This window comes from Pieris napi, chromosome 12 (genome assembly GCF_905475465.1).
Source record: "Pieris napi chromosome 12, ilPieNapi1.2, whole genome shotgun sequence".
NCBI classification, from domain to species: Eukaryota; Metazoa; Arthropoda; class Insecta; order Lepidoptera; family Pieridae; genus Pieris; species Pieris napi.
Genome location: NC_062245.1, coordinates 12,920,602 through 12,941,994, shown reverse-complemented (window position 1 = coordinate 12,941,994; position 21,393 = coordinate 12,920,602). Strand labels below are relative to the sequence as shown.

Below are 21,393 nucleotides of genomic sequence, written 5' to 3'. Positions count from 1 at the left end.
GAGTTGGGTATCAAACGACTCAGCTCGAAGAGGTGAACACACCTGTCCATATTTCAGCCCCCCCTCACCCCCCTTCGCAGACATGTTACCCAGAACCCCTCCCAAATCATCCAAATCCGACATTCTGTCACCTCACACGACCACAGCAGCTGCCAGGCGGTCCCTAGTGGACACCCTGAGCCCGTCCTTCGCCCGTTCAGCTCCCCCTGCGGAGTCTACATACATAGAGATGGCGAGAGACTATAGAAAGAAAGGCTTGGACGCAGTAGTAGCCTCCCGCAACCTAAAGGGTGATCTCAAAACCTCGATCACAGAGGCAATAAACGGCCTCTTTGGAGTCATCGCCATGCTCGACCCCTCCACCCCCTCCCCTCCCAAACCCCTCACGACACAGGCCACCAATACAACAGTTACACCAACAAAAGACACCACACAACAACAACTGTTAGACAAACTCGAGGCCCACTCTCGGTTACTCGATGAATCGAATAAGGCCTTGCAGGAACACACCAGGGTTATTAAGGCATCCCCTAAACCCGCGCCGCCGGAGATACAACCAGTGTCGGCGGACCCGCATAAGACTCATCAATCCTACGCTAAGGCCGCCGCCACGCCCAAACCCCCTGCAGGGCCTTCCATCATCGTGTCCGGAGAGGGTCTCGACACAACAGAACAGATACTGACACAAATCAGTAGAACCGTTAATTTCAGAGAGGGCGGATACGCCCCTTTAAAGGTCACCCCGCTTTCAAAACACAAAATTAAACTCGTTTTCGAAAGAGAAGAGCACAAACTACACACACTTACACGACTACAAAATAACACAAAAATAAACACTCAAGAGGAAAAGCGCTTAGACCCAATGATTATACTAAAAGGCATAAAGAAAACAATTCCCGAATTCGAACTTACTAAAACAATAAAAGACCAAAACATCACACTAGCTAATCACACATTTACTATAAAATTCATTGCTAACAACAGAAACACTACACTGTACAACGCGGTTCTAAACACAACACCCTCTGCCTGGAAGGCGTTCGCCGACCTAGGCAGAGTTAACATAGGGATGCAGCGGGTCCATAGTGACAACTTCTCACCATTTAGGCAGTGTCAAAACTGCCTAAATTTCGGACACACAAAGAGCCGCTGCCCCAACACCACACCCACATGCGCCAAGTGCTCCGCTCACCATCCTACAGCGGAGTGCAAGGCCGAAGTACACAACTGCACCAATTGCGCAGAACATAACAAACAATTTAACACCAACACCGGCACTCTACACCGCGCCGACTCAGACAAATGCCCCAAAGTTACAGCTATGCGTGCCCGCGTTGAGGCAAAAATTAACTACATTTAAAACATGCACAAAACACTAATTTCACATTAAACAACACAATTACACACTGAATTAAACACTCACATTAATTGCGACCTCAACGCGCAGCACTCGCACTGGAGCATTTGTCTACCTATACAAAACCTCCTTTAAAATCGAAAACGACAAAATTTTCAACGACCTTTACACGCTGCACCTCCTCTAGGTTACCTACACTAAAACACGAAAACAACCACAATCCCTACCCCTTATTAAACAACACAACCCTTCCCAAACCTCGTGTGCTCTATCAAAGCTAACAAAGATATTTCATATCTTATACTCACACTTAATAATTAATCTGCAAGTAATCCACCCTCACCCGTACAAAATGTATAAAGTTACTTCTATTCATATATTACCTTTTACTCTTTTTACAATTATAATACCCAACATTTAATATTTAACTTAACTTCGATTCAATTACTAACTACCACTAACTGATGTTAAACTTTAATCACAAATTTATTCCTACTATTTTTCATTAAATAGGAAATTCTAATCCCACTTTACTGTGTAAATATCATCTGTACTAAACATAATTAATTATATTGATCCCATTTCTATATATCTTTTTTTTTATATACTATAAGTTTAATACCATTTCATTGTGTATTCTTGTTTAACTATAATTTTAGCTCTACTTCACTTCATTTGTAATCTCGTTTGTGTAACTAGTTACGGATTATCCTATTACTAGGTTTAATATATACAAACACAATTCACTATAGATTATCCCTGTTTGAGTTTAACCTTGTATCAACTGTATGTGTAAATGTAAAACTTTCTATGTTTAATATTGTAAATTTTTTCTTTGTAACATTATATTGTGTTGGTGTTAAGAAGCGGGCTTAAACCGGACGGCTGAGGGTCGGTTATTGTATCAAATAGCAGAGCCGACCCTCAACAACCCACCCGTGTCCAACTCTAAACGCCTGCATAATTATAAGCACAATTAATCACGGCTCACCCTTGTTTAAATTTAGCGTTATATTAACTGCATAAGTAAATGCTAAACTTTTCTATGTTTAATATTGAAAAATTTTTCTTTGTAATATTATATTATATTGTGTTGGTGTTAAGAAGCGGGCTTAAACCGGACGGCTGAGGGTCGGTTATTGTATCTAATAGCAGAGCCGACCCTCAACAACCTACCCGTGTCCAACTCCAAACACCAACATAGTCATTTACAGGCACATTATTAAAGCCTATCTGTTTAAACTTAATTTTATAACAACTGTTTTATTCCATTCCACTGTATATTTTTTCATTTTTATTTTTCTTTAACTCCAAATTTTGTTTGTGTTATGTTTAATGTTGGTGTTAGGAAGCGGACTTAAATTGGGCGGCTGAGGGAAGGTTATTGTATCTAATAGCAGAACCGACCCTCAACAACCTACCCGTGTCCAACTCCAAACACCAGCACAGTCATTTACAGGCACATTATTAAAGCCTATCAGTTTAAACTCAATTTTATAACAACTGTTTTATTCCATTCCATTGTGTATTTTTACATTTTTATTTTACTTTAACTCCAAATTTTGCTTGTGTTATGTTTAGTGTTGGTGTTAGGAAGCGGACTTAAATTGGGCGGCTGAGGGAAGGTTATTGTATCTAATAGCAGAACCGACCCTCAACAACCTACCCGTGTCCAACTCCAAACACCATCATGGTCATTTACAGGCACATTATTAAAGCCTATCTGTTTAAACTTAATCTTATAACAACTGTTTTATTCCATTCCATTGTGTATTTTTACATTTTTATTTTTTACTTTAATTCTAAATTTTGTCTGTGATATGTTTAATATTGGTGTTAGGAAGCGGACTTAAATTGGGCGACTGAGGGAAGGTTATTGTATCTAATAGCAGAACCGACCCTCAACAACCTACCCGTGTCCAACTCCTAAACACCAGTACAGTCATTTACAGGCTCATTATTAAAGCCTATCTGTTTAAACTTAATTTTATAACAACTGTCTTATTCATTCCAGTGTGTATTTTTACATTTTTATTTTACTTTAGTTCTAAATTTTGTTTGTGTTATGTTTAATGTAGGTATTAGGAAGCGGACTTAAATTGGGCGGCTGAGGGAAGGTTATTGTATCTAATAGCAGAACCGACCCTCAACAACCTACCCGCGTTTAATTCCTAATACCTATATAATAATAAACACAACTGTTACTTTAATAATTATATAACCACTTTTATCTACTACTTTGTTGTTAAAAATTTTATTGTATCAACCTACTTATTTAAGCACAAAATAACCTGTTAATATTTCACTTTCACTTTTTTTATATAATTACTAGTTTTAAGACGTGGACTCTGTTCAGGTGGTTGAGGGAAAAGAATTGTATCAAATAGCAAAACCAACCCTCAACCACCTAATCCACAACCACTGTATATATTTGTTTTACTTTAATAAAGACTTCAAGCAGTATTTAGCTTAGCTTCCTCGGCCCCGGGGCGTTAGTCGCCGGGGATGGTAGGCCTACTAACAATTAAAAGGAAAAAAAAAAAAAAAAAAAAAAAAAAAAAAAAACCTAACCTAACCTAACCTAACCTAACCTAACCTAACCTAACCTAACCTAACCTAACCTAACCTAACCTAACCTAACCTAACCTAACCTAACCTAACCTAACCTAACCTAACCTAACCTAACCTAACCTAACCTAACCTAACCTAACCTAACCTAACCTAACCTAACCTAACCTAACCTAACCTAACCTAACCTCGTCGAAGACGTAATATACAAGCATAGACTTCTTATGATGTGTTTCCCATTCAACGTTATCGCGTTTTACTTAACATCTAGCGCCATCTAGTATACTTGATAAAAACGAAACCTACATACAAGATCACTCTCTCTCTCCTATGAAACAAAACCCAGTAGGACTTATTATCCAATTATTAAATTATTAAATTATTGAAAAAAAAAAAAAAAAAAAAAAAAAAACCGCCCGGCCAGCCATGCCATCATTAATTTTAACGGTACAAACTTTTTTTTTTATTGTCCTTAAACCCACGGTTAGCTACAGTTTAATACACACACAATCATCCAGAGGCAAAAAGTTAATAAAAATTATATATTTTTATCACACCCTTACAAACTATCGAAATTTGCACCTATAATAAAGAAATTCTTTTCTTTTGTCTAAAATTCCACTTATTCTAATCCTATCGTCATTAGCAACAACAAAGAATTACGCTAGTCCCTAAATTAAAATCTTCGTCAAAATTTCGCGCTAGGTATTTTAATATTTTTTCTATTTTATTTTATCCTCTAAATAGTTCATTTAATACAATTTGGTTGTCCGACTAGAAAGTAAAATCTTGCGATAAAAAGTTAAAAATTTATATTTTTAGTTTTTACCACTCAACTCCGGTAATTTGCATCCGCATCAAATTCTTTTCTTTTGTCTAAAATTCCACAGTCATTGCAATAGTAATCCTTCTTCGTAAAAAAAAGGGTCCCTCCTCCCTAGTCACCCCCCGCACAAAGCAAAGGTCCCTCAGTTTCACCTTTGAGATCATTCCAGCTTGTCAGGGACTAGCGGACTCGTTTCCGCTGGGCGCTGATGCCCTCTCCAGAGACCGGCCTCCAAAATAAAGGCCAGCCTGTTTAACCTCCTTATTTGCTTCCTCTTTGCGACGGCACTGCTCCAGATACTGGCCCCCCCCGGCTCGACAAGCCTAGGAGCCGCGGGTAAATCCATCCGATCCGCGGGTAGGAACCTAACCTAACCTAACCGAAGTATACATCAAAACCTTATAAAATGCGCTATCTTGTGGTGTAATTTTAATCAAAATCCGTTATGTAGTTTTGAGAAAATTACGTATATGTACATATTTCAGTCTATTATCATAAAAACATTATGAAGTTTACATCAAAACGTTCCATATAAAATGCTATCTTGTGGTGTAATTTTTATTAAAATGCATCGGGTACAAATAAATACAACAAATAAATCATAATCGAGCGGATTAAGATAGTGACTACTACTTTCTCCGCCAGTTCTTCTTGCCCGCTCTACGCACTTGATTTGCGAACTGGTAGTAAATGTAAATTTACAATTAATTTTACTTCTTTTTTGACGTTCATAAGTGTAGTTGTTTACCTATTATTCTATATAATATGATTATTCATCATATCTTTATAGATATTTTGAGTTTAAACCTTCCTTATAAATTACACTATCTATTGGTGAAAACAATATCAAAATCCATTTGGTAGTTTCTGAGCAATGCCGTTTATGTACACAATTTTTTTTAATGGTTTTACGTTAATTGATAGAAATATTAATTACAATAAATTGAAGGATTGAACCATGTTTTAGAAATAAGTATGGCATGGATGTCTTTCGAGGCCAACGTAAGCAGATCTGTGTGATGTGCTGTAATACTCTGAGCGTTAATGTGTACAACGTTAAAATGCTGAGGCAAGTTTTGAAAAAAACAGATTTAAAGACCTAACTTAGAAAAATGGATCTTTTAATTTCGTTCACGTTTAATGCCTTGATGAAATTAGGTCAACTAATGTTATTAATTTTACTGTAATAGGTACCATACATAGCATATTATGATTTTTACACAAAAGGTAGTTAGTTATACATCTAAATGTAATGTGCGAAATACGAAGCGAAAGCGGCGCGCAACTAGCTTTTGGCTGTCGGCGACATCAAAGGATTTTGCGGATTGATTAAAGTACGAGGACATCAAGGAATAATTATTATAACGAGTCGATCTACTTTGTGTCGAATGTATGACGATTATTTTATTTTATTATATTGTATAATGGGAACCATACATTGTTTTTTTAAATAAATGGCTCGTCAGATTCTGCAAATTTGATGAATTTTGCAAATCGTTCAAGATCGTCGAACCCTAAGAATCTATCGAGGAAATCTTTGTTTTAGATTGTAGATCCAATAAAAGTGTATTTAAAATAACATAAAAAGTGGTAAGTATATTTAACGCAAGTATACAATACCTATCATAAGGGTATCTTGGTACCTACTTTTAATCGAGCACTCGTGTTTCTCTCATAAATTGGTAAAAAAAGAATTAATGTTATTGGAATGGAATTAATAGCAATATTAGAAATGTCATAAACTATATTGTAAAGCTATAAATAATGAAGTATCAAAACGTTTATATTCAAAACAATTTTCTTTGGAAAGATGTGAAGTTTTTTCGTCTTAATTATTTTTATATTTCTCGTTCGTATTGCAATTGAGAGTAAGCCGCTTTGCCGACCGTTGGAAATCCCTCAGCTGATTTATATTTTATAATGTAAAAATGTTGTATATATAATACGGCTATAACATATATAAACCAAGGGATGTAGATATGTTATGGATTTAGTCATCTTAGCAAAACATTTTCACCGTTAGGAAAGCTTACACAAACAACAATATTATAGCCTGATTAGTTCAGTACACGAATCCTTTTGTTTTTAATCAAAACTATATAATATAAAGCCTCGGTGTAGGTATATAAAATGGAATTTTTGGCAAAATACACTGTTTTTTTTCTTCAATCGTACTCAAATTCCGGTAATACATTTGGCCATTCTTTATATTATGAGCATACATGACCACTGAAGTTAAATTGACTTTTGTTCGACAACTTTAGCAGCTTTGACAGCAGCTTTAACAGTTAACATCATATTATATTATAAGATATGGAAGAGAAAGCCTTTTTGATATTCCAAATTTAACTCATGTAGGTACTTATGTAATTTTTTATGATTATAAAATCGATGAATCTTTTTAACATATTTATATATTATGTGTAAGTATTAAAAACTTGCTTTTTGCATAGATATTTGGTGTGCCTAAACGTCGGGATCGGTAGTTATTTTAACACATTATATTCGCTGTCAGTATTTTACACTAATGTTTTCTAAAAGTCTTGACGTGAGCTGCCGAGTCAAACGTAGAACGAGTCAAAGGTTAAAAAAGTGGAAACCACGCGCGATGCGTCACAGTCCTCGACTGTCGTAATACATAGTTTTTTTAATTACTGTAATTTAATTTAATTTCTTGACCGTTATAGTATTTTATGTATCTTTAGTTTTAGTTATGTTTAATTTATTTTGTTATCGATGTATTTTTATTGTTTCTTTTACATAGGAGATGTATCTTAATAAATCACTACAATGCTAACTATAAGCGACGATTAAGGGACGCGCATTTACTGTCGTTATAGACAGTTGTCATTATGTATACGAAAAGAAATATTTGGTATTAATTTCTAAAGTGACAAACTGGGATCTTTATATATATATGTTAATATTATTTATTTATTTACTAGTGGTTGCAAGAAATACAATACAAGAAATACATAATATATACAATTAATATACTTAATTAAATAATAAGGAGGGTAACGGGCGGATTTATCGCTTTCGAGCGATCACTTCCAGGCAGCCACCGTAAGGGAAAAAATAATGATCTAAGAAGTGCAAAACTACACAACATATACAATTACTTAAACAACAAAGGATGGACAAAACAAAGCAATAATTATAACATATTTAGGGCATATGCCCTTTTACATGAATTAGCTTAATTTCCTTATTAAAAGCTTATTCGGTTAGTAGGAGCTAGTAGTACGGTAGTAGTAGTTAGGGATGCGATGTGAAAAGGTAATGCTTGAACAGTAGAGATCTAAAGGAAGAAAGTGAAGCAAACTTGATATGTCCGCTATCCACAAGTGAATTCCATAGCCTCTCCGCACACCTGAAAATATTTGCCAAGAAATGTTATGTTATGAGATTTAGGATTTATTTTTCGGAAAAGCGTAGGCTGTAGCTCCCAAGAATTTATCTAGTTACTTCTTTACTTTGTTCAGTTAAAATTTGTAATACAGCTATACCAAGACCCTGTGACTGCGCGCTGGCCAAGATAGGATATAGTGACATTTACAAAAACGAATGCACTAAAAACTTTCTTATCGATAACTATCTCCACAAATAGAATATAGTCATCTTTTCCAAGTTTGTTACTTAACCTTCCCAATATCTTGGCGATAATTGAGTTACTATTGAGTCGACGACGAACCACAGAAGCGATCTCACGCGTGGTTCCGTTTTGTAGTTATTATGAAGATGAAGTGTGAATTATAAAACATTTATTTAACATTTTAATTACCGCCAATGCTTGATGTCCCACTGACAACTGTTCATGATCATCGTAGGTTTGGGACAGCCATGACGTCGAATAAAACGAATATTTATTACATATTAACTTTTTAACAGTTGACATTTATAGAAACCTTGAAACTAGTTTTTGGATTTCTTAACACTTAAACCGGTACAATAAACTCTCTATACAAAATGTTTTGGATATACGATAATTGTTGCGTTATTGCGCAAGTTTTATATCAGGCGCAACTTAAATTATTATTGTACGGTGGGGCGACGCGAACGTGCGCCACCACTTGTAATTGTACGTGACCAGTGAAAGGTCATATAAGGAATAATACAACTTTTACAAGAAGTTTATTTACTGGCCCACTCATTCCCTAAAGAATGAAGACCTATTTGAAATTAAGGAAGCGGTATAAATAATAGCGCTTATGCCCAAAATATCGATCCCCTAAGAGCACACGAAGGGATTAGTGCACGCCTTACAAAGGCGAACCAAAGCATAACAATAATTCCCAAAGTATTTTTGTTGGCACATAATAAAATATAACCAATAAATTGTTTGACGTGATTTAGCGCTTTTACCTGCACTATAATGTTTATTTTATGATTTTCCCAGCTCTAAATTATTTTTACTAACAAAAATCTGAGTGATGCTAACATGCCTACTTCGTTGCATTCCACAAAAAAATTAATAAACTCATTTAGCGAAACTATATTAATCTTTTTAATTAAAGCGACGAGTGTTCTCCAAATGTTGATATTGCGAAGTTCAATATAAATGTATGTCATTTCGTCATGTCATGCCGTACTGAAGCTTCAGTTGACTATATATATAATATTAGGGGACATATTCAGATCAGCTACGTCCAGTAAAGGAAAATAATAAACTGATTAGGATTGGGCACAAAGATACTACTTTACAAAGTCCTTAGTTGTAATGCAATCTTTTCATTTAAAAAATCTATAATTTGAATAAACCGTTGAAGTCTGACCCACACGTGATCTGATAATATTCTCCTTATAACTGAATGGCTGGAAGGCATTTGCGAGGTATCGTAATGGAACAACGCGTTCGGTGATATTTGAACGTAATTTAACGTACCTTTTCCTTTGAGAGCAAGATTATTGTTCGAGAAAATACTAGGTAAGCCTCTGGTCCTATCTAAGCATATATTTCTATAATTACATTTGATTTTTATAACATAATTTACACCAGAGCCGTGAAATAGAGTTGTGAAATATAAAATTTAGGTAGTAAATAAATAAACAATACCTAAGCAAAGCCAAAACATAAATGAAAGAGAACTGGGCAAACACCTAAACATGATTATTGTAAGTAGAAAGTTTCCTCTTTTGTCGTCAGGGTCACTGAACTACATTTGGAGTATCATCCATAAACTATAGCACAACTAAAGTGCACAGAAGCAATCCACTTACATTAGTGTTTATCACCCTAATCACGGAAGCGGAATGCTCAAATAACCCGTGTCTTACTGCTTATGTCATTACAGAACCTACTACGCCGTCAACTTTTTATGTTTCTCCCGTCACGTATTATAAACCCGGTTTATTCCATGGTTCTTAGTGCGGGTAAAAGCAGCTGCTTTGTGTCTTTAGAAACTTAATCATCATTTCGTTTAGGAATTATGTTTCTCACGATTAATTTCAAGATAAGCTCTCTACATTTTTAAACATTGTCTAATATTTTATCCAAATGATATCATGGTATTATCTTATTTTCAAATTGGTATTCTGGGGAGAGTGTAACGCGATTTGAAAAGCTACTCTAACATTCTTTGAAGTTACGTTAACATGCAAATAGCCTCGGGCTAATTGTGCTTGTCGAGCTTCTTACGAATCTTTACTTAGTAAAGGTGGGTTTCAATTACTTACGATATTAATATGTTCAGTATATTAAAACAGATGTAATATTAATGATATTCAATATTAGTATGAGAAGTTATCAAATGCTATGACATAAAAGATTCGTGAACCGAAAGAAAAGTACACAGCGTAACCCACGCGAAGCTGCTACTGCGTGAGACGCGTAGCCTGTACTGTGTAGCAGTGCGACCTCTGTCGTGGCTCGTATCGCACGCTTCTGTACGAATTTTTCAGTCGCGCTTTTAAGTATTGCCTTAAAGTTATGTACTTTTAATTAACGTCCTATATTGAAACGGAAATCTAATGCTGTCCTGTTAAAAGGAAGCAATGAAAGTGGAATAACACGTTACCCATTCTACGAGAGGTGAGTCGCGGCTCTAACAGTTTTAAAGTGGTTTCTGTCATTGTACAGTTAAAACAAAAGGTATATTTTGATGCAAAATGATTTATGTCTTGTGTTGACTTTATCTACGCATGTGAAAATATCATTAATCTTATTAATGTTTAAAACCTTCATCCCTTGCTTTATTTACTAAAAAACAAGATTTGTAAGCGTTTTCACACTAATTATTGATAAATTGATGAATTAACCTATTTAAAAATCAAGGTCTAGCTGCAACCTGCACTACTGCGCTCTAATTTTACAACACTTTAAAGTACTATAGACAAATATACATTTTTTGTTTTTGTGAAGAACTATAATAATTTTATTAGGTTTTACTTTCTGCGAAAACTATTTACCTATTACGTGCACAACACACACACCACACACACTCTTTTCAAGTAAAAAGTATGTTGATCTTGGTGAATCAATCCCTGTCAATAACCACATCATCAAACAAAGTCGCCTTTATGAAATACGACGAAGAAGTTATTGAAATAGGTTTGTTTTATCTTTTGGCACCAATTCAAAAGTAATCAATATTCTTCGTTGAGAAGGAAAATATTGCGAGGCATAAGCAATAAACTGACAGTGGTCGTATTGAATCATGATAACATGCAGTGTTTTGTTAATAAAATGAGTCTACTTAGAATTTTGGAACATTCGGTGACTTAAGCATAAATAAATAATCAATTATATCATATTGTGTCGTGTCAAGAGGCAGAACAAAACGATTATTTGTATTAAAATGGAACTGTAATGAACACACCTAACAATTATATCAACGAGAGATATTCAGGTGTAAAAGGAGCACAATACCCATACAATAACCCATTTCATTAATATGTATGAAACAATCATTTCGGATAGATTTGTACCTGCATATGGGAACTGTCAAGACTGATTTCACAATCTCGATTACGCGTTCCCAGCTCACTTGAATATTATGCTTTAGCACTAACTACTATTTAAATATTAAGATGGATTGGCTCTTCACAAAAAACATTTTTATTGTTTTATATTTATCCGATTTGCTACGTTGTTTTGAGAGAGACGGTGACCAGGTGTTGAAACATTTTGTGAAGATGAAGAAGTTAAAGAATTGGTAAATTGTCATTGCCAAGTTATGGAGAAAATCGACCAGCAGTATCTGTAAATATGCCTGACAATAATTATTACATAGTAGTTTATATAAAATAATGGAAACCTCCATTGCAAAAAGTTGCTAGATCGGCGTCTGCGTGTTTCAAATGTTTCTTTATTGAGGTGTAATGAGCATGAAAAGGTTCTCTTTTACCCTCATTGATATTTCGATGTTCCCCTTGTCTTCGAAGCTCCGATCACTGATAACTTTATTACTGACTCTCACCCTCGGGGAGCTTTATATCAATATTATTCATTCAAATTGTTTTGTGTCAATTTTATAAATTATCGCCGCTGATTCAAAATACAAACACAATTCGCGCTACTGCTTAAAACTATGCGCTTATACAAAATTGAAAACATTGGGTCATTGCGCGATTAGGTAAAAATATATTATACCTAGGTAACACTGAAAATATTTAGAAAATGAAAAACGGCTAAGTGTAGAAAGTTTCCACGACTTTTATTATTTTTCGATGTAATCGGAGATTCCTCTCTACACATCGTTCCATAATCCATTCCATGAAATCACTGAGAAAAGCAGTGGGCCCATTCTTCCTAAAGGGTCTCCTCTATGGCATTTTCGTACGATTTCACCGCATCTTCAGGGCTCTTAATCATTTTATCTTTAGTTTTGGGTTTCTGTGATAATGTCAAATACAGCATTTGAGTCACCGCCGTTGAACTTATCTAACATTTGGCGATACCAGTCCATGCGAAGGTGTTTCTGGTCCTCGGTTAAAGTATGGGGAATCCATCTGGTACGGCAAACCATGCGTCGCACAGAACTAATGTTATCATCAGCAGTCGCTGTTAAAGGACGTCCCTCACGCGGATCATCACTGACTGACGTCCCTACGACTTAAACTCGATAAACCAATAGTAAATAGTCGCACGAGATGGGGCTTCATTAAGAAATGCTAATCGCAGCCTATCAAAGCTTTGTTGTTGAGTAAGCACACAACGAAAGTCATAATAAATCATTGACCGAAAAATTCTCGCGTTAGGTTCATTTTCACGTGTAACAAGAGTTTTAGATTTGCCGCCAATTCACAAAAACAAATGTCAAATGAATGCAATATACCTACTACATTAGTTTACCAAAGAGTTCAAAAAATTAAACTCAAAAAAGTTTTCATTAGCAATGTTTCTAACTGGCCAGTTCTAAACATTTTCAGTGTTACCCACGTACTAATTACTAAATCTATAATAATACATGATATTCATTCGGGTACATAAACAACTAAAGTAGCTATCAACTGCTCGCCGTCCTTGGCATTGCGCAATTTGTTAATGCCCAAAATATGTGGTTGATCTTGTAACTTTGTAAATGTGTAACTTTTAAATGCTTATTATTTCTTTTATATCGGTAAGTAGTGACCTTCAATGCTTAAGTATTTGTTATTAAATCAGTTATCCTGGTTTTGAATAAGATGCTTAAGTTACATATTATCAATAATAATTATCTAAAATCATATCTAGTTCTAATTATTCTACATAATAAGAACGTAAGAATTATTATTATTTGTACATAACTACGTATTAGGTTGCTAAAAGAAACCAGATCATTATCGAATCGTTGATGTGGTATCAAAGTGTTGATTGCTTTTGTTGTTCTTTTGGCAACGATGAGACCTTCATCGACCAACAAGATTTTAGTATAAGGTCGTATACTTAAGTTTTAAATTTAAAAAAAATATAATCGACTTAACTGTGATAAAAATGAGTACTTAAGCTTTAAATCCTCGAGCCTGTAATCCTAAGGAAATGTTTTGTTAAATCTCTTTTAAGTCGGACCTCGTCTTTATCTGGCTTTCGACTCCTTTTAGGCAAATTGATTTATATCTTTTTTAGGAAAGTATATGTAGAAATATATTATGCTAGCAGGCTTTATTAAAACCCAATTTTATTTTTAAATAGGTGGTTAACTAATCCTTCTACCAATCACGTTTACGCTAAACACTCTTGTCGAATTTATTATGAACTATATGTAAAGACTAACTATAAATATTTGGCATTTATTCTACGTTTACTAGCTTCCTTCTCGAAGCTGTCATCAACATAATATAAAGGCAAACTGCAATTCGTGCCTGTGCCGACAAAATATTGTTATTGTTATGAACGCATTTCGCACACCCGTGTACTTACCCGTTGGTTTTTCATGAAGATGATGACGTATCAGACCTTGTTTTCGTTCGCATCTCTCGAAGTGTCATCGAACGTTTCGCCGTTTCATCTACTTAGTTCCATCAGATTATTTGAAATATGTGTAGCATAATACTTAACATTAAATTAAATGTGCGGTACGCACCTAAAGTATTTTGTTTTGTGTCTTAACGGTGTGCTTCTTTCTATGAATGTAATCATATAACTGTAAAATATATGATAACGCAGTAAAAACGTTAAAATGCCTACATATTTTATTCTATACTTTAAACTAAGATAAAAAAATTTTATCATCCTAATGGCTAGACAAAGATAATTGATTGCCAGCCATAAGACAATACAAATAACAGTATAAGACAATGTTAATTATATACCTACACTAACATTAAGGCTTCATACGATTTCAACTTATTGTGACGTCATCAAATACTCAGGTTAAATTTTCCCTTAACCATCGTTCAAGTAAATAAAATAAACTCTTTTCTTACAGAAAAACACTTACACGCGTTGTCACACAAAAGCTAGCCGGATAGGCTTATTGCAGGCACTAGGTTTTGCCAATAACGTTGATTTAACTAATAATTAATTAATATAAAGAACAAAAAGAAGTACGAGTACCTACTAGCTGTCACGTTTGAGCGTTCTGCGCGTTTCTTAGCTTTTGTAAAATACTTGTTAGATGATAAATAAATAAAACAAACATAAATATTCGGATACAAAATAAAATAAGTGTAAATCAACAAACAAAACACCGTCATTAAATCTCGGTTAAATGTGTCTTAACAATTTTGAGCATTATTATATACCTAGCTGATAGATACAATTACTGAGGAAAAATAATAATTGAATTGATTGAAATTGCGATCTTCTAAATCGACTACACTCAATTGGAGTCATCATTACGTTGTGCAAAAAGGTATATTTAGGCGTTTTAAAATCGATAATTTTAAACGTTGCTAAGCCCTTTATTGGGATGAAGTCGGATCGATACGAGCGAGAATTTTGCGGCTTGCCGATGTACTTCTTCTGTCGCCTCCTTTCGGATAATAAATTCGAAATGAAGGGATGGGACGGATCTCCTTTAATTAAATTTCGGAATTAAGAGTTCAACAAAGACCTGACTCGTATAAATGGACCAATTTTGATTATGATGCAAACGTGCGTCTATTATTAACTTAGCTATTTAAGATGTTTTTTTTATATAACGGCTTTGACCTAATTGGCACTATATTGACAATATCCCTTCGTTAGTATCTTCCTCTGGTTACATTAGTCCAAATAATTCTTATAATATTCTCTTTCAGGGACAACAATGTTTTTCAAAGAGGCACCGTCGCGTTTAGGCGCGGGAAGGTCCAATAAAATCAATGACTGAAGACAAAGAAGTCGACGAGGCTAGATAATGGCTAATGAGACCGACCTGTATTGTGTGCCGGGAGCGACAAGTTTCAACAAAGTGTACAGCCGTCTCCACGGCTACATCGCCATCGTAATATGCATAGTCGGTTCTGCGACCAACTCTATAAACATCACTGTTTTGAGCCGACGGGAGATGTCCAGCCCCACCAACTCCATCCTCACTGGACTAGCCGTGGCAGACCTCTTGGTGATGCTCGAATACATACCGTATGTGTTGCATATGAATATCAAAATCGGACCGCAAGTGAATAAGAATACTTATGCGTGGACCGTTTTTGTTTACTTTCATTCCATATTCAGTCAGACTTTTCACACGATATCCATCTGGCTGGCCGTCACTCTGGCCGTGTGGCGATATATAGCGATCGCGTATCCCCACAGGAATAGATCGTGGTGCAGTAAGCGAAATACTTCCATCGCCATCGTGAGTGCCTATGTGATCTGCCCCTTTCTGTGTCTACCTATTTATTTCGCAATGAATATAGTGTCGAGCGAAGTGACCGCGAAAAACAATTCCCAGTTCGCGGAGGATTTGTCGTTACCGCAAAACCGGACCGTTTACGTGTTAGAAATGTCTAAGAATAAAGAACTGGTGACGGCCATTATGTGGATTTACAGTGTCATACTTAAACTCGTTCCCTGTATAGCGTTATCGATACTGAGTTCGTGTCTGATATCGAAATTAACGACCACAGACAGAAGGAGACAGAAACTACTGAAGCGCTCGAGCGTAGGGCCCAACGAGGCAAGTATTCATTTAAAGCTAAATAAACTTAAAAAGGAGCATCGATTTGATGTTCAACTTCAACTTCTACAACTTTTCAATTGTTTAAGGGGCCTTGTTTGAGTTGGATAATCTTGCCAAATTAGAAAACTTAACTTATTTTTCATAAATGTATATACTCATACTATTTATAGACTGTTAATATCTTTTAAGATATCAGTTTAGCTTGCTAAAGAAATTGTAATGAAAGAATGTGTCTGTCATAGAGAGACGGTATTTGCCGAACGGAAACGGAATACGGAACAGAACAATTACCATAATAATTGTCTTTACAGGCTGAAAAACAATGTTTAGCAGAAGAGTCAAGTGCAGGGCGGTGTTCGAGTCGAACAGACAGAACGACTAGAATGCTGTTGGCGGTCCTAGGGCTGTTTCTCTCAACGGAAGTGCCGCAGGGCTTATTAGGGCTAGTCAGTGCTTTAGCGCCTGACTTCTTTAAAAGTTGTTATAGCATGTTCGGTAAGGGCATTTTTTTACAAATTTTAATATATTTAGCTCAATAAATTCCAAATCAAAATTAGTTAAAACTCATTCCTAAAGAAGGGTTCCACTACGATTGTCTACTTTTTCTTAATTATACTTTCAAGTTGTGTAAGAGAAATTCTGCTAAACATTTGATTTATGTTTGCTCAAAAGTAAGTACAGGCACGATAACGACGAAGACTGTAAAAGTTTTGCGATTTGTCAAACTCATTATTAATATATTTTGTCTCAAGTAGTGCGATTCAATCATAATTATTATATGTGTTAGGAAATATATATTCCTCAATTAGGATTATGGTTCTAAAATCTAAGGTTTTTTTTCCGATGAGAAGAGCTGGCAATATACTTTCCGTCACTCGTTTCGATTTCACAAATTTATGCAAAATGTTTGATTAGTCTTACATATTTCAATATTCAAGTTTGTCGTCGTATAAATTTGTAATTTTTGTCAATACAAATAAGATTACCCTTTTAATTTCTGTGAATTTTGTCTCAATAATGTCCGTAAGAGTCAAAACGCCAAATTTCAATGCTAAATAGAGTATAAGAGGAATAAATTTGAGTAATCGTCAAGACATCACTTGCATAAACAAAAATACGTTTCTTGTCAAATTTATATCGGGATTTGAAATTCAAGGTTTTTAAGCTCTTCCTTAAAATTTATTAAGATGTTATTATATTTATAACCATCTGAAGTAGGTACAAAGTGCGCATTAACATACAGTTTACGTGAATTACGTCACAGCTTTTACAAGATTATTCTTTTAGTATTGACTCGCTGTAGGATGATTCGGTTTAGGTGGATTTATCACCGTGTTTATTATTTTCCTGTCTGCAGATATAAATCGTTATAAAATTACTTTCAGACATTATTTAATAAACGTACTAAAAATATTGTTAATTATTCGGCAACTTTGCAGTTTCTATTCCGTCTGACTGTGCCATTAAACCAAATACGGCACCGAGAAAGAGCCCTAAGGGAAGAACGCATTTTTAGGAGAAATGTTAAGATTGAGGACAACGTGTAGTTACTTTAATCCGAAGGCCTAATCCCTCGGCTCATTTACTCTGCCGACGTCCGATAGACACATCTATAGACGAATCCAATGTAGCGCATGTGGATTACGGGACTACAATAGTACGTGTTCAAGATTATTGTGGCACATTGTTCTAAAATATCTTTTATGTATTACATTCAGTTTTTGTTACATTGCGTAGAGTTTATCATGTTATTATAGGAAACGGGAACAGTAGTTTTCATAATATCGGGATAAATTAGTTTTTATTCCGGTTAAATATGTTTATTATTATTAAAAATGATTTCCTCTTACCGCTTACGCCTGTTAAAAACAAAGAAAGCCATTAAAAGTCATCTTTACTCGTCTGGAGCCACTCGACGAGAAAATACAAAATACATTTGAAGAATGAACCGTTAAATTAAAGTCGTATTATAAATATTTTTTTTCCACAAGTTGTGGTTAATTCCAACGGAGACGCCTTTTCCGTTAATCAATTTGACGTGTTTATGTATTCTTCGAAAATTGAAAAGAATCTTTGCTTTTAGCGCGTTTTACTGAATTCTTTTAACAATAAACAATGCAAAAAGCTGTGCCAAGAAATCGATCATGATCAAATTGATCTACTTCATTTTACACCTATGGCAGATAGGAAGGTTACGAAAATAATTATTACCAAATGCCAGCAACTTTAAAAATACACTCCGAGCCGCTCGTTAACGCAGCACTGGAACCGACTAAAACGCTCTGAAAGCGGGTGAAAGTTCCGCCAATAAATTCAATTAATTTAGTCGAGAATTTTCTGCATTTTTTTAGAGGATTGCGCGAATTTTCAACTCGACTGTATTACCGTTCACTTTTTGTTCACGCGGAATGGATTGTTTTTCTCATATACCTCTGCCGTAGGTGTAATTTTATACTTACATTTTGTAATTCCTACCTTAAAGACAACCGTTTAACATAATATATTAATCGACTTCGTGCCCAAGCCTTTATGAATTAAAAATAAATAGTCGACATTAATTGTAATAGAAATTCTATTTCGTCAGGATTACAAATACAAATAATTTAAACCAACTTATTTGTTCAGTGTATGCTTATTTCACTGACGAATATTTTTCTTAATTAGGTGATCTAATGGACGTCCTCGCACTGTTCACATCATCTGTGAACTTTGTTCTGTACTGCAGCATGAGTCGCCAGTTCAGGTGTACCTTCGCAAGACTCGTGCGACGTATATTGTCAACCGCTGCAGACTCCCCGAAGCTAGCTGTTAAACAAGAAGCAACTACACAGGTATACACTTTTTATATATTTATGTAGTTTAGTGGTTAACTTGGCGCATCACCGAAACCCTAGAAGTAATCATTGCATTAAGACTTGGAGATGCGAATGAGAACACATGAATTTTAGATTTTTTAAGAAATATAGATATGTTTATTACAAGGTTACAAATAATTTTCAAAAAAAGTTCATTAAATAATTCGCGATTGTTGTATTTTGTTATGACTTTATTTATATAAAGCTTTAGTGATAAATACTCAATTAAGTAACTGTCTACTGTCGTGTTTTAGCATTCTTCATCTTGTAAGATTAAACTGTAAGAGGAGTTATAACAGCGAGCTCAAGTGGCTACGTCGGGCGAATAAAACGAAATGATGGAGTGCGCGTCTTTGATACAAAACCCATATCAACTTATTTCAATTAGCTAGAATTTAATTGTTTTCTGTTGTAGTTATTTTCAAATTAATCCATTATAAGATCAGTTAACTCGCGGCTTAACTAACCCACGATATGTTTCCAAAATTATAAATATTGAGTACCTACCTACGTTTCTTGAATATCTTTGAAAATAATTGATTTTCAAGAGGAAACGTCTGTTCAAAAAGGCTTTTTGGGCGTTTTATGAATATTCCACCCGTAGATTCAAATTAAATGCGGAAATATAATATTTACTTTATACCGAAGTACACATACACATTACACACACATACTACAAAAACAGTGTTTGTTGCATTCTAAATACAGTCGACGTATTTACTGCTTTTGAAATTGCCCTTATAGTGGACGAACTATAATCTGACATTAAGCTCCATTGGTGATGAACTCCTTTGTCTCCTGAGCAACTCCTTATACAGGAATCAGGGATTCGGTCTTTCAGACAAAAGCAACGCGATCCTCCCTTTCCGAACATTTAGTCAACTTTCACAGTTTACCCTTTTAGGCAGCCTTTATGGCTGGACCTCACAATCCCTGCTTGAAAAATTTGGGATATTTAAAGCTATTTCACGTAAACAGCCAAGGTTTGGTCTAATCGAGTGTAAAATAATCATATGGGAAATGTTGGAAAAAGATTTTGTAATACATATTTAAAATAACGTGAATACGAGTACATATTCGTTGCATAACACATATTTTAAAAGTCAGAATTGTGAAAAATATGCCATTTGTTGTAGGTAACCGGACCTCTTTAGCGACAAATCCCCGCCCTCGGCAGGGTGGTGGAGGAGAGTACTGTATAAGTTGTACAGGTTTGTTTTAGAAATATTAATTTGTTGATTCAGGCGGGTTTCGCTCCGATTTATACAGACGTTCTTAAAAATATGTAAATCTGTGTACGTATATAATTAGATACTTTGATACTTCAAAAGGGTTTTTAATTAACAAGCAAATAAATAAGAAAGAATGAAAACCAATTTAAGTCAGTCACTTGATCGCGCTTTGCGTAACGCAAAACCCTTTACAATAAGCTTCAGAGAGCAATTAAATAAAAGACAAATGACGGCCGTGTCTCTCCACTTTACTAATCATCGCCGCACTCCACTCAGCTTGCAAAACAGTGCAAATGAAACTGATGCTTATTTCCTTTGAAAGAAAAAAGTTAATTAAATCGATTGATAAGCATCGCATTTAACAAAAGAAATTGTTTAAAATATTTTCAAACCTCTCGGTTCTCTTTGGAGAAATTAAATTATTATAATAAAATGTTGCGTATCTGTAATATTTTTATTTTTCTTTTCAGGTGTTCACGTAGCAATTTCGTGACGGGTCACTTGGCACATTTCTCTATTTCGCAATTAAGCATTTTTCTGCGTAACTAGGGTAAGAGTGAATTTAAATTACGCGTCTAATAGACATTTATCAATTATATAAGTGTTTATAATTTTAGTTGAATGCGTGTCGAGATCGCAAGAATGCTTAAGGCAGATTGTACGAGAGTCTAGTTCTTGCGTCTCCTGAGCCATGACGCTTAAACTGAAATTTAGTAATAGAAAAGTAGAAGTGGTAACAATATTAAGTAGGGTCCAAATCTATTATATTTACGATAAGTTTTGTGTATACATTTCAATTGTAATATTTAATCAGAGAGAGGTCAATTGGAATAAATAAATGTTCTATTTTGTTGTATCAATTGTATAACCATAGCCGTAAATATTTCCAGAGTTAACGTTTGTAAATTACTTACGCTATTATTTATACGCATACGCATTTTTGTATCGATAGAGTTATAACAAATTGTTTAATATATTTTAAGGTGGTACAATACAATAAATTAAAATTTTATAAAAGTAATGTTTTATT

The 21,393-nt window shown here is 34.8% G+C and overlaps 1 protein-coding gene across 5 annotated transcripts; it reads left to right on the top strand.

Annotated features, from left to right (window-relative positions):
- The first annotated feature begins 10,609 nt into the window (after positions 1 to 10,609).
- LOC125054799 (G-protein coupled receptor dmsr-1-like) lies at positions 10,610 to 21,380 on the top strand. Of its 5 annotated transcripts, none has more exons than XR_007117771.1 (6): positions 10,610 to 10,782; positions 15,414 to 16,273; positions 16,588 to 16,771; positions 18,941 to 19,107; positions 20,834 to 20,913; positions 20,981 to 21,380. XR_007117771.1 is itself a non-coding variant. In XM_047656904.1 (5 exons), exons 2-5 carry the CDS (start codon positions 15,512 to 15,514, stop codon positions 20,843 to 20,845), a joined length of 1,125 nt encoding a protein of 374 aa, XP_047512860.1. In that variant the 5' UTR covers positions 10,610 to 10,782; positions 15,414 to 15,511; the 3' UTR covers positions 20,846 to 21,380. The 5 variants fall into 5 exon arrangements, 1 of the variants encoding a protein (XP_047512860.1); XR_007117769.1 differs by adding an exon at positions 20,268 to 20,342 and having other exon boundaries at positions 20,834 to 21,380; XR_007117770.1 differs by adding an exon at positions 20,268 to 20,342 and having other exon boundaries at positions 10,610 to 10,842; positions 20,834 to 21,380.
- Positions 21,381 to 21,393: the final 13 nt, after the last annotated feature.

Excerpts from the sequence above, each read along its gene's own strand:
- LOC125054799 (XM_047656904.1), top strand. The coding sequence starts at position 15,512 with ATGGCTAATGAGACCGACCTGTATTGTGTGCCGGGAGCGACAAGTTTC. Across the intron at positions 16,274-16,587 it reads CGAGCGTAGGGCCCAACGAG|GCTGAAAAACAATGTTTAGC; the intron begins GCAAGTATTCAT and ends TTGTCTTTACAG. Across the intron at positions 16,772-18,940 it reads AAGTTGTTATAGCATGTTCG|GTGATCTAATGGACGTCCTC; the intron begins GTAAGGGCATTT and ends TTTCTTAATTAG.